The 13,002-nt window shown below is 36.8% G+C and overlaps 1 protein-coding gene across 1 annotated transcript; it reads right to left on the reverse strand.

The window, feature by feature from the left end:
- Positions 1 to 4,714: 4,714 nt before the first annotated feature.
- On the reverse strand, positions 4,715 to 12,215 carry LOC122314852. Its single transcript, XM_043130477.1, has 5 exons — positions 11,921 to 12,215; positions 9,239 to 11,761; positions 7,240 to 8,982; positions 5,786 to 6,041; positions 4,715 to 5,689 (listed from the first exon to the last, which is right to left on the reverse strand). The coding sequence occupies exons 2-5, from the start codon at positions 11,678 to 11,680 to the stop codon at positions 5,112 to 5,114; spliced, it is 5,019 nt and encodes a 1,672-aa protein (XP_042986411.1). The 5' UTR covers positions 11,681 to 11,761; positions 11,921 to 12,215; the 3' UTR covers positions 4,715 to 5,111.
- Positions 12,216 to 13,002: the final 787 nt, after the last annotated feature.

Genomic DNA, 13,002 nt, shown 5'->3' on the forward strand with positions numbered 1-13,002 from the left:
TAGCTTTCATTGCTTTCTTGCCCTTGTTTCGATTATTCTTTAGCAGAGAACAATTTGGCTTGATATGTCCAGGTTTATTGCATTTATAACAAATTAAAGTGTTATTTTTACCTGAATCTTTCTTGGAAAACTTTTTGAAGGATTTCCTCGGAGGAGTTCTATTTTTCTTCAAGAACCTCTGAATTCTTCTTGTTATCATCGCAACTTCTTCATCTTTATCGTCATTTTTCTCATCTTCATCACTTTCACTTTCATGAGGAACAACTTTAAGTGCTAAGCTCTTCTTTGGCTTTCCTTCTTCTTCTCCTCTTTTCAATGTGTACTCATGGGTGATAAGTGACCCAATGAGTTCATTGACTTCGAGCTTCTTGAGGTCTCTAACTTTAAGAATCGCTGTAATTTTTGATTCCCAACGTTTTGGTAAAGAGTTGAGAATTTTTCTTATTATCTCCACTTTGAAATAAACTTTGCCAAGAGCTGTCAAGTTATTTGTGATGTTAATAAAACGAGTGTGCATACTAGAAATAGATTCATCATCATTCATCTTAAACATTTCATATTCATGAGTAAGAATATAAATTTTTGATTCCTTGACTTGCGAAGTTCTTTCATAAGTTACTTCCAAGTTATCCCAAATTTCCTTTGTCGTAACACAATTTATTATTCTATTAAATTCATTTCCATTAAAAGCATTATATAATAAATTCATAGCAGTTAAATTTAAAGTATAAAATCTATCGTCTTCACGATCAAACTCTTCTTCTTCCTTTTTGACCTTTACTTCATCAACCACTTTTGTTGGAATATAAGGTCCATTTACAATACATTTCCAGATTTCTCTACCTTGAGCTTGAAGAAATATTCTCATTCTAACTTTCCAGAATAAGTAATTATCTCCACAAAAGAGTGGAGGCCAACTGCTAGATTGACCTTCACCAAAATGAAGCTGCAATGTTAGCCATAAGATTTTAACTCAAAAGATAGTTAATCTTATAATAGAGTTCTTAGTTCTGATACAAATTGTTGCCCAGATGACTAACACAAGAGGGAGGGTGAATTGAGTTGTATTAAAAAAATAACAATTATAAATCAAATATATAATATAAAATATAAACAAAATATGAAATAACAATAAATATAAAGAGTAAGGATAAGAGAGAAGCAAACTCAGTATGTTAACGAGGTTCGGCCCCACTGCCTACGTCCTCGCCTCAAGCTACCCCTCGAGAATTTTCAAATTCACTATTCAACCTGCTTCAGGTAGAGATAGAAACCTATTACACTTTTAAACAACACCGCTACAAAGGATCTGTGTAGAACACCCTCTACACTTGTAATCACCTTACACGTGGTGATTCAACTATTCCCCGTATAGAATACTTTCTACACGCACAAGGGTTATACACACCCTTTTTCTGATACAAAAGCTGATAGTGGGTAGGTTATCAGAAAACATTCCTCAATGAGTGAAATAAGAACAATACAGCCCAAACTATATCTCTCAAAATGAACAAGGATTAAGACTCAATGCTTAGAGAAGAGAGAATGAAAGTTTTGAATGAATGTTGTATGCTCTTGGTGTTATGAATGTGAAGCTCTCAAATGATCTATTTATAGGCATATGAGACTTCATATTCAAATTTAAAAAGATTCACATGTCAAAGACAACATCATTCACTTTTTCAAAAAATTCAAATAAAATGTTCTTCTTTTTCAATTGTCAAAGACAACATTATTCATTTTTTTTCAAAAAAATCAAACCTAATCTTTTACTTTTGGCATACGACAAAATGAGCACACTTTCCTTTTCAAAAAATTCAAACCTAATCTTTTACTTTTTGCATATGACAAAAGGATCACACTTTCATTTTCAAAAAATTCAAACCTAATCTTTTACTTTTTGTATATGACAAAATGAGCACACTTTACTTCTCAAAATTTTCAAACAAAATCATCTACCTTTTGTATAAATTTAAAAAAGTATCAATTACTTTTGAAAATATTCAAATAAAACATGCACATGTGAAATATGACAATCAATCATCTTTAATATTTTCAAAGTTCAACCCTTTAATCAAAGAATGCACATGTAAAAGATGACAATCAATCATCTTTCAAAATTTTTAAATTTAATTTTCAAAAATATTCATGCACATGCGGAAAATGTATTTTAATGCTTTATGATAAAATATTAATTTTGAGCATTAATCCTAATTTCAAATTTTAAGAGATTTACAACATTACTCTATGACTTTAATATGAACTTATTTCCTTCTTGCTTATGCTTGGTTCTTTGATGTGCTTGATTCCATTGTGTGAACAACTTGAGCTTGAAACTCCTTTATTCTTTGAATTCATTTGTTATCATCAAAATCTATGTGTAGATTTATAATCACATGAAACTTGAAACTTTGGATTCAACAAGAAATCTACAGACTGGTTGGGTTTATGCTACCCAAATAACAATCTATTAATATTTTAATGACACGTAGGCTGTCTACCACAATAATCTTGTGGATGCATTGCATGGAACCTCCCCTTTGCCATTTTGCACCCACACTGGTTTTCCCTAATAAGGTTTGTATTTTTTGTTGCCCTCAAATTGAAATCAAATTTTGTTGATGAACACTTGAGACATGTTATCATCTTGCACAAAAATCCTCCAACAGTTTCAATTGATGGGCATGAGAATGTGCTTGATAATGATGAGGATGCATTACTCAAAGCAACTGCAAATCAACTTGTATCTGTAGCCATCCCCTTCATCTTCCCATTTTCCCAAACAGTCCTTCCCCTTCATCTTCACCTTTCCTCTTCGTCTTTGTTAAGACAGAAAATCATGGCTCAAGCACCTCCAATACGCACACAAGGAAAGACCTGCTATCCGCTGTATAATGCTCTGCTTTTGTATTCACCTGTTGGAAGAATATTCAAGAAAGAAAATGCACCTCGAACAAAACAATGACGTGGCTAAAACTCATTGTAACACATGGTTGATTTTACTCTATAAATACTTGTACACTGTAGTAAAATACATTTAAATATAGAGATGAGCTTTTACATGAAAATATGAAACTGTTCTTTTAAAACCTTTTATCAAACACTTGATGCGGTTGCTAGTATCATTTTCAATATGGTATCAAAAAGCCGGTTAAAGGCCAATGCCTTCAACCCTCCTGTGCTCCTCCTTCTTTTTTTCTTTTTCTTTGGTTCTTGATCGTCTTCCATGGCGTCTCCAAAATCCAACACAGACACTCCCACCCCTAACTCAAGTGTCTCGAATACCACACCTCTCCCAATATTGTCATTGTCACGGCAGCCAACCATTCTCTTACTATCAAACTTTCCGATGATAACTATCCCCTTTAGAAAGCTCAGATAGTATCTCTCTTAGTAGGACATCAACTTAAATCCTATGTTGATGGTACCTTCCCCCCTCCCACAACCATTAATGGCTCTATGAATCTCGAATATCGTCGATAGGTGCTTCAAGACCAGTTAATTGTTTCTACCCTCACCAGCTCTCTCTCTCCTATCCACTGCATAATGTTCTACTTTTGTACTCACCAACTGGAAGAATATTCAAGAAGGAAAATGCACCTCCAACAGAACAATGACGTGGCTAAAACTTATTGTAACACCTGGCTGATTTTACTCTATAAATACTTGTACACTATAGTGAAATACATTGAATATAGAGATGCTTTTACATGAAAATACGAAACTGTTCTTTCAAGACCTTTTATCAAACACTTGCTGCGGTTTCTAATATCATTTTCAATAGTTTTCCCCACCCTTCCCCCCACTCTCGAAAAATACAATAATTTGATGAATAGGAAAATACCTAAAAACTACTTTTTCAACTTTCTTTCGATACTAAATTTTGCTTCAAATCATTCATCAAGTACCTTCCTCATAGTGCCAACTTACACTACCATTCTTCCAATCACTTCATCTTGGAATCAATACAAAGTAATGCCTTCATCCAAACAACACAAAACTCAAATATTAAAATAATACAATAAACTACAAATACCCAGTAGAGACGGCAACACCAGGAAGAAAAACTCTTTTTTTCACCAAATCCATGTCAATGAACCCAAAATAAACTCCAATGTGGCTAAAAGTTCAATAAACAACTAATTGAGTTTTCTTTCATAATTTTGTTGTGCATGATTGCAGGGGTTTTTTGCACGAAAATGTGGCACAAAGCTAAATCATGGAGTTGCAGTTGTAGGCTATGGAACAACTCTTGATAGAACCAAGTACTAGATAGTGAAGAACTCCTGGGGATCTAAATGGGGAGAGAAGGGTTACATAAGGATGCAGTGTGGCATCTTTGATAAGGAGGGATTGTGGGGGCAAAATCAACGAACTAGTGGGGTGAAATCTGACTGGACAAAATCGGCGTCAGACTGGTGGTGGTGGACTGGTGGGTGCTCGGCGTGAAACTAGAAACATAGAAAGGGGAAATTCGTGCTGCAGGTTTCCTCTCTTTTAACTTTCCTATCTTGCCCTTATCTATCCCATGTGAACGAATGTAGATTGAATTTGGTGTAATTTCTAGAGTGGCAGCATGTGAGTGGAGGGCTGTTAATTGAAAAACAGTGGACCGGTTCTCTTCAAATAAACACATTGATCGAATGGTTCTGGATGTTTTGCAGTTTCACTATATATTGTAAATGCCAATATTGTAATTACACATAAGATGAGATTGCGATTCCAATCATGTCGCGTTGTATTATTAGCACCGGGTGCTTCTTTAATTATCAAACACTTAAAAACTGAGGTTAAGGGAGGAAAAGAACCAAAATTAAATGGGGAAAATTTTTCTGTACAAAGATTGGCAGCCAAAAGCCCTAAACCCTGCAGGATCGGTACAACGATTGCACTTTATGCTGGCCAAAAAACTGATGGAAGTAGCAAAATACTGTTGAAGCAACAAATCTTTCTCCTCTTTCACCGCTCAGAGCTTCACGTTAAAAGACCATTATGTAATCTATGAATCATGACAAAAGGCCACACCACCACCATCGACGAAACAATGTAAACAGGTGGCTGAAGGAATTGGTGAATTTCCAGCTTTTCATCTCACTCTTCATTAGGCGACTCTACCCATCTCCATTTACGTCCTTGGCAGAACCTTTGATCGCTTCAGCAGTCATTAGAGCAACCACAGCTTTATGAATAGCTAGATCTGCTCTGTAAAGCAACCTCTGAGCCTTCTCTCTCTTGAGCTTAGCCATGTTAACTGCATGCTGGGCAGCACCAGATGCATCACGCAATCTGAACTCATCAAGATCGGAACCATCCAACCGTTCAATACCATGTCTCTGAGACCCATCCAAGCGATAATGCTGCTGTCTTGGCCGCTCTGGTGATCCCCTATTCCATATGGGAACCCCATTTATCTTGTCCATCATTCTCTGATTGTATGACATCACTGTCTGCTGGTCATTCAGAGAAACAAATGTCCCAAATTTCTTTGACTTGTTCCTCTTAAGTCTTGGGATTTGGTTCCTATCAAAGCCATCGTTGTTTGTAGAGAATAACCCTGTGTTGCCTGCATTCTGTGGTGAAAATATCCTTGGTGATGCCTGAGGAAAAGGGGAATCATCTAAAGCTTCATGGTAATGACCCGGATATACAGCCTTGTCATCGGCAAAAGCAAACCCATTTAATCTTTTTCCTGAGGAAAGAGATCAAACCAAATTAAGGAAAAAGCTTTACAAAACAAACAAGCCAAAATAGTAACAGTACATGTGTAGAAGTGTAAGACGGTTACCAAAAGCAAGGACACCATCCTGATCTCCTAATACCGCATTGCTGTGCCCAGCAACGGAAAACTTCCTCTGCGACCTTTGCTTTGACCCCTTGTTGGGGACTTCCAAACCCCGTGGTTTTAAACAGAAAGCAAACATGGGTGGCTTTTCAATTGGTGCAGCCTTCTCCTGACATCCATTGGGGAGGTTGGTATTGACTTTGGTCATAGCTAGCTCCCACTCATCCACTTGTTGTTGATACTTTTCCCATAGAGGTGGCTAAATAAAACACACCGATATTGAGCTTTGCAACACGTTAAATAGAAGCAAAATAAACAGGCAGAGAATGAAATTACAAGTTAAGAATTATCATAATAGATGACCCCACATCGACTATATATCACCACTCAATTGTGTAAACACAAGGATAATGGATGTGAAAGTAAGGTCTACTAGACAACACATGGGTAAGGAATAGCAAGCGGTAAAAGTCGATCTAATTACTTCTTTTTCAAATTGCATATCAATATCAACTCGGAAAAATGTATTCCTCAGAAAGTTTCCGTAGATTTACTAATCATATTTCCTCTCTCCTCTTACTAATGTACTCAGCAAATTTCATGCCCATCTGACATAAAACATTCCCCTTAGTTTCCAAGAGCATTTAAATCCAAAAATTACTTATCTGATTTAGGGCTTGTTTAGATGTTGAAATGAGATGAGAAATTTGTAAATAGTGAAATAGTTTGTGAAATGGTTTGAGTTAAGATATTTATGGGGTTTTGGGAAAGAAAAAAATTTGAGTAAAAATATTATAAAGTTAAAATATTGTTAGAATATAATTTTTTTAATATTATTTTTCTTTTGATATTTCAAAAAGTTATTTTTTTTTAGAAGTTTGAGAAAGTTGTAATGATTATGTAATGATTAGATGAAAAGGTTGAAAATTAAGTTTGGGAAAGTTGTATTGATTATGTAATGATTAGATGAAAAAGTTAAATATTTAAAATTGAAAAGTGTTTGTATTTGTAGTGTTTGGATGTTGAGATAAGAAGGGATGAGTTGATATGAAACCATCTTGCAATCCAAACGAAGCCTTAGTGCCAAAGGAATCCTTGCTAAACTTACCACAGATCTTAGGAACAAATTTGTTTTTGGAACTTTTTGTGATCAGTATTGGTGGCTTCTATATTTTGTCTGTTGGTCACTCCACATACACAAACGTGTATATATGAGTGTGCAGCTGTGGGTGTGCTCTACCTGTGTTACATATCTAGATGTGTACAAACCAGAGGAGAGGCAAGAATAACAGGACAGTCTTTTTTTGGTACGAATAACAGAACAGTCGTCAACTGAATTTAATATTATTTCAGAAAAGCCAAGGGATTTAGAGATGATATCCCACTAAATTAGCCTATTGCAAGTAGTACCAAAAGATAATTATTATTGAATGATAGAAAATAGATTTATAAGATACCTGAAGATGTCGGATTAAAGGCATCCCTTTCTTCTGCCTTTTTTGCCGCCAATGCTCATAAATGGATTTGGTTATATCCATGGCTCCAACTCCATGCGTGAGATCCTCAATTTCATCAGGTGTGAACTGATCACACTTTTGGGCATATGCAGCCTTCTCAAACCTGTCCATTGTTTTTTCAAACATCTCCTCAGTGATCTTTCCCAAGATGCAGTTGTCAGTTTCAGCAGAACGTGGATTGTTCAAAATCCACTGCTCATCACCACTATCCATGTCATATAAGACATGCGATGGATCCAAAGCCAGCTCAACATCTGTTTCAACCTGCCGCAAGTACTTGGAAGAGCTGCGAACAAATGCTATTTCTGTTCCACTATCATCGTTTTCCTCTATCAAGCGAACCCCAGGAATGGGGATGTTTTTAATTAAAGCAGCACGAATATTACGATTGTAACATTCTTCATGCATCTCCTTGAAAAGAGCCCATTGACTCCTATCTGGAAACTCCAAGATCCAATCTTTTCCTCCTTTCCACATCATGGCATGAGTGTAGCGGTTTGTTGACCCAGGCTGCAAAAACTGATGGGCTTTGTATGAATACTTTGTAGTCCCTGAAAGTTTTACAGCAAGCCTCCACTCATTATGATCAAAAAGCTCTAGTACAACTTGTGCCCCGCATTCTCTCCACCCTCTGTCACCAAGTGTGATTAATACATTTACATCACAAGATAACAATTCCATGTTTCTTTGAGAACCTCTAGGAACATCGAACGATCTCTTCTCATTAGCCCTCCTAATTCGTTTGTGAGGATGCACTTTATGGTGATGACTTCTATTCTTCGAGTTAACATCAAAACCTCCAAGAGGTGACAAGTATGAAACTTGAGTTCGTGCCCTTTTAGGCCCATTGCCTAAACCATTTTGGAAGATGTCAGCCTTCCCCTCTGACCATCCATTTGAAAGGTACCCAAATGATGACAAATTATTTTTATTTCGATGCCATGTACTCCTGGGAGCAGTGGGGTTGGGGCTAGGGATAACACCACCATTCATTCTCCAAGACAGATCTGTAGAATATTGACCACTGTTCAATTCACCTTCCTCAGGCTTCTCAATTTGATTAAACAGTGGAATTTCAACACTGAGACCATTCAAAAAGGAATGGGAACTGGCATCAGACTTATCCTTCTCGAACGAAGGTCTCGGCAATAAAGAACAAAGTTCTGGCTCTGAATGGTGGCTTTGCCACTTCTGCAGCTGAACAATGGCATCAGTTCCAACCTTTTCAGAATCTTGGGAACCAGCAGCAGAGGTTTCAGCCACATCAAGATTGACATTTTTGCACTTCCAAGAGAACTTTATGCAATCCCTATCAACTGATTTACCACAAGAAAGCCATCCATCACAAGCAGTGTCCTTTGACAAAGCCTTCAAATTATTTGCACCAGTATCCTTAGAGCAGTCCTCCATAATGGAACAGTCATCCACCACCAAACCACAGTTTTCTGGATGCCCTACTAAATCATCGGCCTGGAGACTGATATGAGCCACACGGCGTTCCATAAGCAGCTTCAGATGCAAGCTAAGAAAAAAAGTAGGCGCAGCAGCAAAACAAAGAGCAAATGGAACGAGTTTCCAGGACATCTCATTGGAATTAGATGAAAGCTCACTGATATTAACATAGGTGCAATCTCTGGCCAAACCCACGACACTTATACCTTGATTAGACCTCTGCCGTAAGCCCTGGTAGGTGGAAAAAAATTTAGGAGTTATTCATATCATAAACCAGATTAAAGGAAATACCCACGTTTCATGCCTAACAAGGCCATGACAACAGAAGTATCTAGTCTCTTTATTAATAAATTCATTCCACAGAGAGAAAAGACACTACATAACATAGAGCTAAATATCTAACGAAGGGTAAAGTAATGTAATTTTGAAGAAATATGTATAACCCATGAATCACACCTAGTTAAAGTAGGAAGAATAAAAGTAATACCTTGATAGAGGAGGGCCGCCCACAATTCGAAGTTATAGGCAACTGATTTCCTCCATTTTGAAAGGCATGAATATTATCATAAGTACATTCTGACAGAGGAAGTTGCCTGGTAAGCAAACAATAGCTCTTAAGTTTACGGTCTAGGTGCAACCACTTTGACTTCTTCAGTTGGGAGAAGTTGTAGATTGCAAATACAAGCTGCTTTCTAACATCATGAACAGATGAGAATCTGAACCTAATCGAAGTTACTGGCAGTTGAGAGCCTACATACTTCCCCTGTTCCTTTGTTCCATGAAATACTCTCAGGACCAGAAAAACAAAGTCTACAACCTGCTTGATGTAACCTTCAAACAAGAGAAACCTCAGTCCAACTACATTATCAACAAAAAGCATCTCCAGCTGAACCTTTTGCCACATGGTCATCACTATTCCATTCTGAAGTAGTAATATAGCTTGAAAGAACCAAAAGTTGTCTGCTCCAAATGAGTCATTTAGGACCAACTGCACTGGGAAGCTTAACTCAAACCTCCATGATTCTCGCGGTGTTAAAGATAAATCTAACAACCCTATACTGTCAAACAAACTGGTGTCCAACCTTCCAATTGAAACATCAGGTTCTTTGAAATCCTCAATTTTGTCGTCAAAATGACAAAACGATGCAATAGAACCAGGTGCAGTTCTGGAGACAAGAGTGTCCTCAGAAGTATAAAACAAGTCTGGGCCTGACTTGTGAAGCCGTCGCCTAAAATAAACAATAGGCGTTTTGCTGTCTTTGGGGCAAGTGGTGGCCATGGTAGGCCTCTCAAGCCTTACAATGTTAGGTAATCTGTCTGGTGATTCAGAATTAGCAGGTAATTTACTTTTATCCCAATCTCTTCTTGACGAAACCCCGTCCAAACAACAATGCAGATTTACAGCTTCATCAGATGAACCAACAGACACAGGCTGCAAAGATGGACTGGATCTCTTCCGTTTCTTTGCAGCACTTGAAGGAGGAATTTTGATCCGACGAGTGGATCGAGACAACCATGAGATGATGGGCTCCGAGTCCATAAAGCTGCCTATGCAACCATCATCCTCTGTGGTCAAATCTTTCTTTTCTTTTTGTTTACCCTTCAAGTGTCTTTTTCCCTCATGAGAACTTCTATTTCTCATAAATGATTTTTTATGCCCCGCCTTACCAGGTACTTCACTAGGCAGAAGCAAAAGTTTAAACCTCTCATTCTTGAGGTTAATCCATTCCTCATCCCGGTCATCATATTTAACATGATGAAGCTTTCTTTCTTTATCATAGTCATTCACAAGGCCATAATACCAACTATGGTCCAAGGGCCAAAAGACCTTTATTCGCCGATTTAATACCCAATATGCATCCAAGTCCCCAAAAAAAACTTCATAGAAGTGGCGCCTCTTCCTTAAATGTCCCTTCTCTTTGTGCTGCTTCCTTGGTCTCAATACTCTAAAAGCAGTATCAACTGATGCAGATTCTGACCCAGATAATGACTTAGACACACAACCAACAAAATCTCGATCAGGAGATGACAGACAAGACAACCCATTCATGGATTGCAATGCAGAAGCCTTGCTGCTTGAAGAAAACCCAGTACAGCTTGGATTAAACCGTGATGATAGCATCCTCGCTGCATTCTCTTCAAGATTCTCCTCATCATCTTCTCGCAACTCATCAGATATCCTAATAGAATTATCAACCAAAGGCACAGCCTCCTTCACTACACTTTTACAATCTGGCGTCAAATCCCTCTTTTTTCTACAATTCCTCTGAGGTTTTTTCAAAGACAAATCACCATTGTTTACAACCAAAAGACCAGCATGCCCTTCCTCCTTTGAGTGCCTAACCAAATTCAACTCACTATTTCTATTTTCCTTAAACTCGTCAAAAGCTTTCTTTTGTTTTACTTTTGAAGACTCAACCTGGGTGCCTGAATCATTGGGACTTGAATTGTCTATCTGATCAACAGGGGCCACCTTACTATTAGACTTGTCCACAGGCTTCAACACTTGACTGCCTTCAAACTTCTTTCGCCCGGCAAAACCCCGCTTCCGCTTTGGGATCCAAATGAAATTATCGTTCAAACTAAGAGAAACAGTATCAAACCCGCTACTACCATTCGACTTCTGACTTAAACCTGACTTCAAGTCCTTTGTATCAAGGGAACCAGAACTGAATTGACCACTACACACTTCATCCACGCTCTTTTTACTACAATCATTTACATTTCCAAAACTACTCAGAGACACCTCTTTCCTAGTCTTCTTCTTGTTCCTCGTCCAGTCGGCATCCACGGAACTACTTTTATTCCTCTTCAAATTATTACCATGAAGCTCTTTCGTCGCCCTAGGATTATACAAGCTCTTAAGATCCAAAGATCTAGATTTCTCAGGAATTGCAGCACCATGTGAGTTTTCTTCTCTATTTTCCATCAACTTTTCCTCAATCCAAACGCCCCGAAACCCCCCAATTTTCACATTCCATCATATATGCCCCCTACGTTTTTTTCAGATCTGTAACACCAGAACCGTCATCAAAATCACCAAAAATCCTCCAGAATACGCTAAAATCAACAATTAAAACCCCTCCGCAAGGCAAACAGGTAAATATTCAAGCAAAATCGAACGAATTAACCATGAATTTGTAAAAGGAAGTAAAATTCATATACCTACCTCAATCGACATGACGTTAAAAAACCGAATCCTCGTGGTATTCACGAAGATCACGGACAATACACGTGAATTGGAGTTCGAATCTGAGCCTTCTAACTTGAAACGCTACTAGATTCGTCGATTTTCCATGTTAATTTTTTTTGGCAATTTTTTCCCTTATAATTTGTTTCCTTGTGAGACGAACTAGAGCTAGGGTTTCTTATGTTTTCATGGGAGAGGGTTTAGATCCCAAATGACCAAAAAATTAAAGACAACAAAGTAAAATAAAGTAAATGGCAACGAAAATAGAATCTTATCACATAAAAGGGGAAGAGAGAGAGACCAAGTTGAACAACTATAATGAAGTATTTGGAGGGTGACATTGTGCTACGTGGTTCACTGCCCACCGTCCGATTCGTAAGCCGTGGTGGGATAGTGAAACTACTGGCATGTTTTACACCACATTAGTAATTATTTATTCATCTTTATTTTTATTCTCAAATTTAAATAAATTTAATTTAAAATTACCTGCATTAACTTATCTATTTTTATAATTTTAAATAATTATAAACAGTAATTATTTATTTTTGAATATATCATTTTCTTTCATTAAATATTATTTTATTATTTTTTCTCTCCCTTTCCAACTCTCTCTTTTCTCTCTTTTCTCTCTTTTTTTGCTCTCTTCTCTCTCTTTATTATTTTATTATTATTTGATCAAAAAATACATAATCTAATATAATAATTTTTCTTTATATTCAAAATTAATTTTCAAAACATATAATTTTATATACGAAGATAAAAAATCTATTGTCAATGCTCCATATTATTTTTTTTATCCTCCCATTATAATTTTTATTGAGCGGTGCAGGTGAGTAATGGTGTCGAGTGGGTATCGGTGTAAAATTGTTTTTTTTTTTTTTTTTTCTTTTCTTAAATATTTTTAAAAATAAAATAAATTTACAAATTTATAAAAAAAATGCTTTCTTAACCATTAAATAAACACAATTCAGTAGAAAAATTCGGTACCCATTTTTGTTTGGGAGTAGTGTTTATTATTTTTGTTTAATCATTGGTGAATTTCAAAAATTTCAAGAAAATTA

The sequence above is a fragment of the Carya illinoinensis genome, chromosome 7 (genome assembly GCF_018687715.1).
Source record: "Carya illinoinensis cultivar Pawnee chromosome 7, C.illinoinensisPawnee_v1, whole genome shotgun sequence".
NCBI classification, from domain to species: Eukaryota; Viridiplantae; Streptophyta; class Magnoliopsida; order Fagales; family Juglandaceae; genus Carya; species Carya illinoinensis.

Excerpts from the sequence above, each read along its gene's own strand:
- LOC122314852 (XM_043130477.1), bottom strand. The coding sequence starts at position 11,680 with ATGGAAAATAGAGAAGAAAACTCACATGGTGCTGCAATTCCTGAGAAA. Across the intron at positions 8,983-9,238 it reads GGCGGCCCTCCTCTATCAAG|GGCTTACGGCAGAGGTCTAA; the intron begins GTATTACTTTTA and ends TCCACCTACCAG. Across the intron at positions 5,690-5,785 it reads GGATGGTGTCCTTGCTTTTG|GAAAAAGATTAAATGGGTTT; the intron begins GTAACCGTCTTA and ends CTCTTTCCTCAG.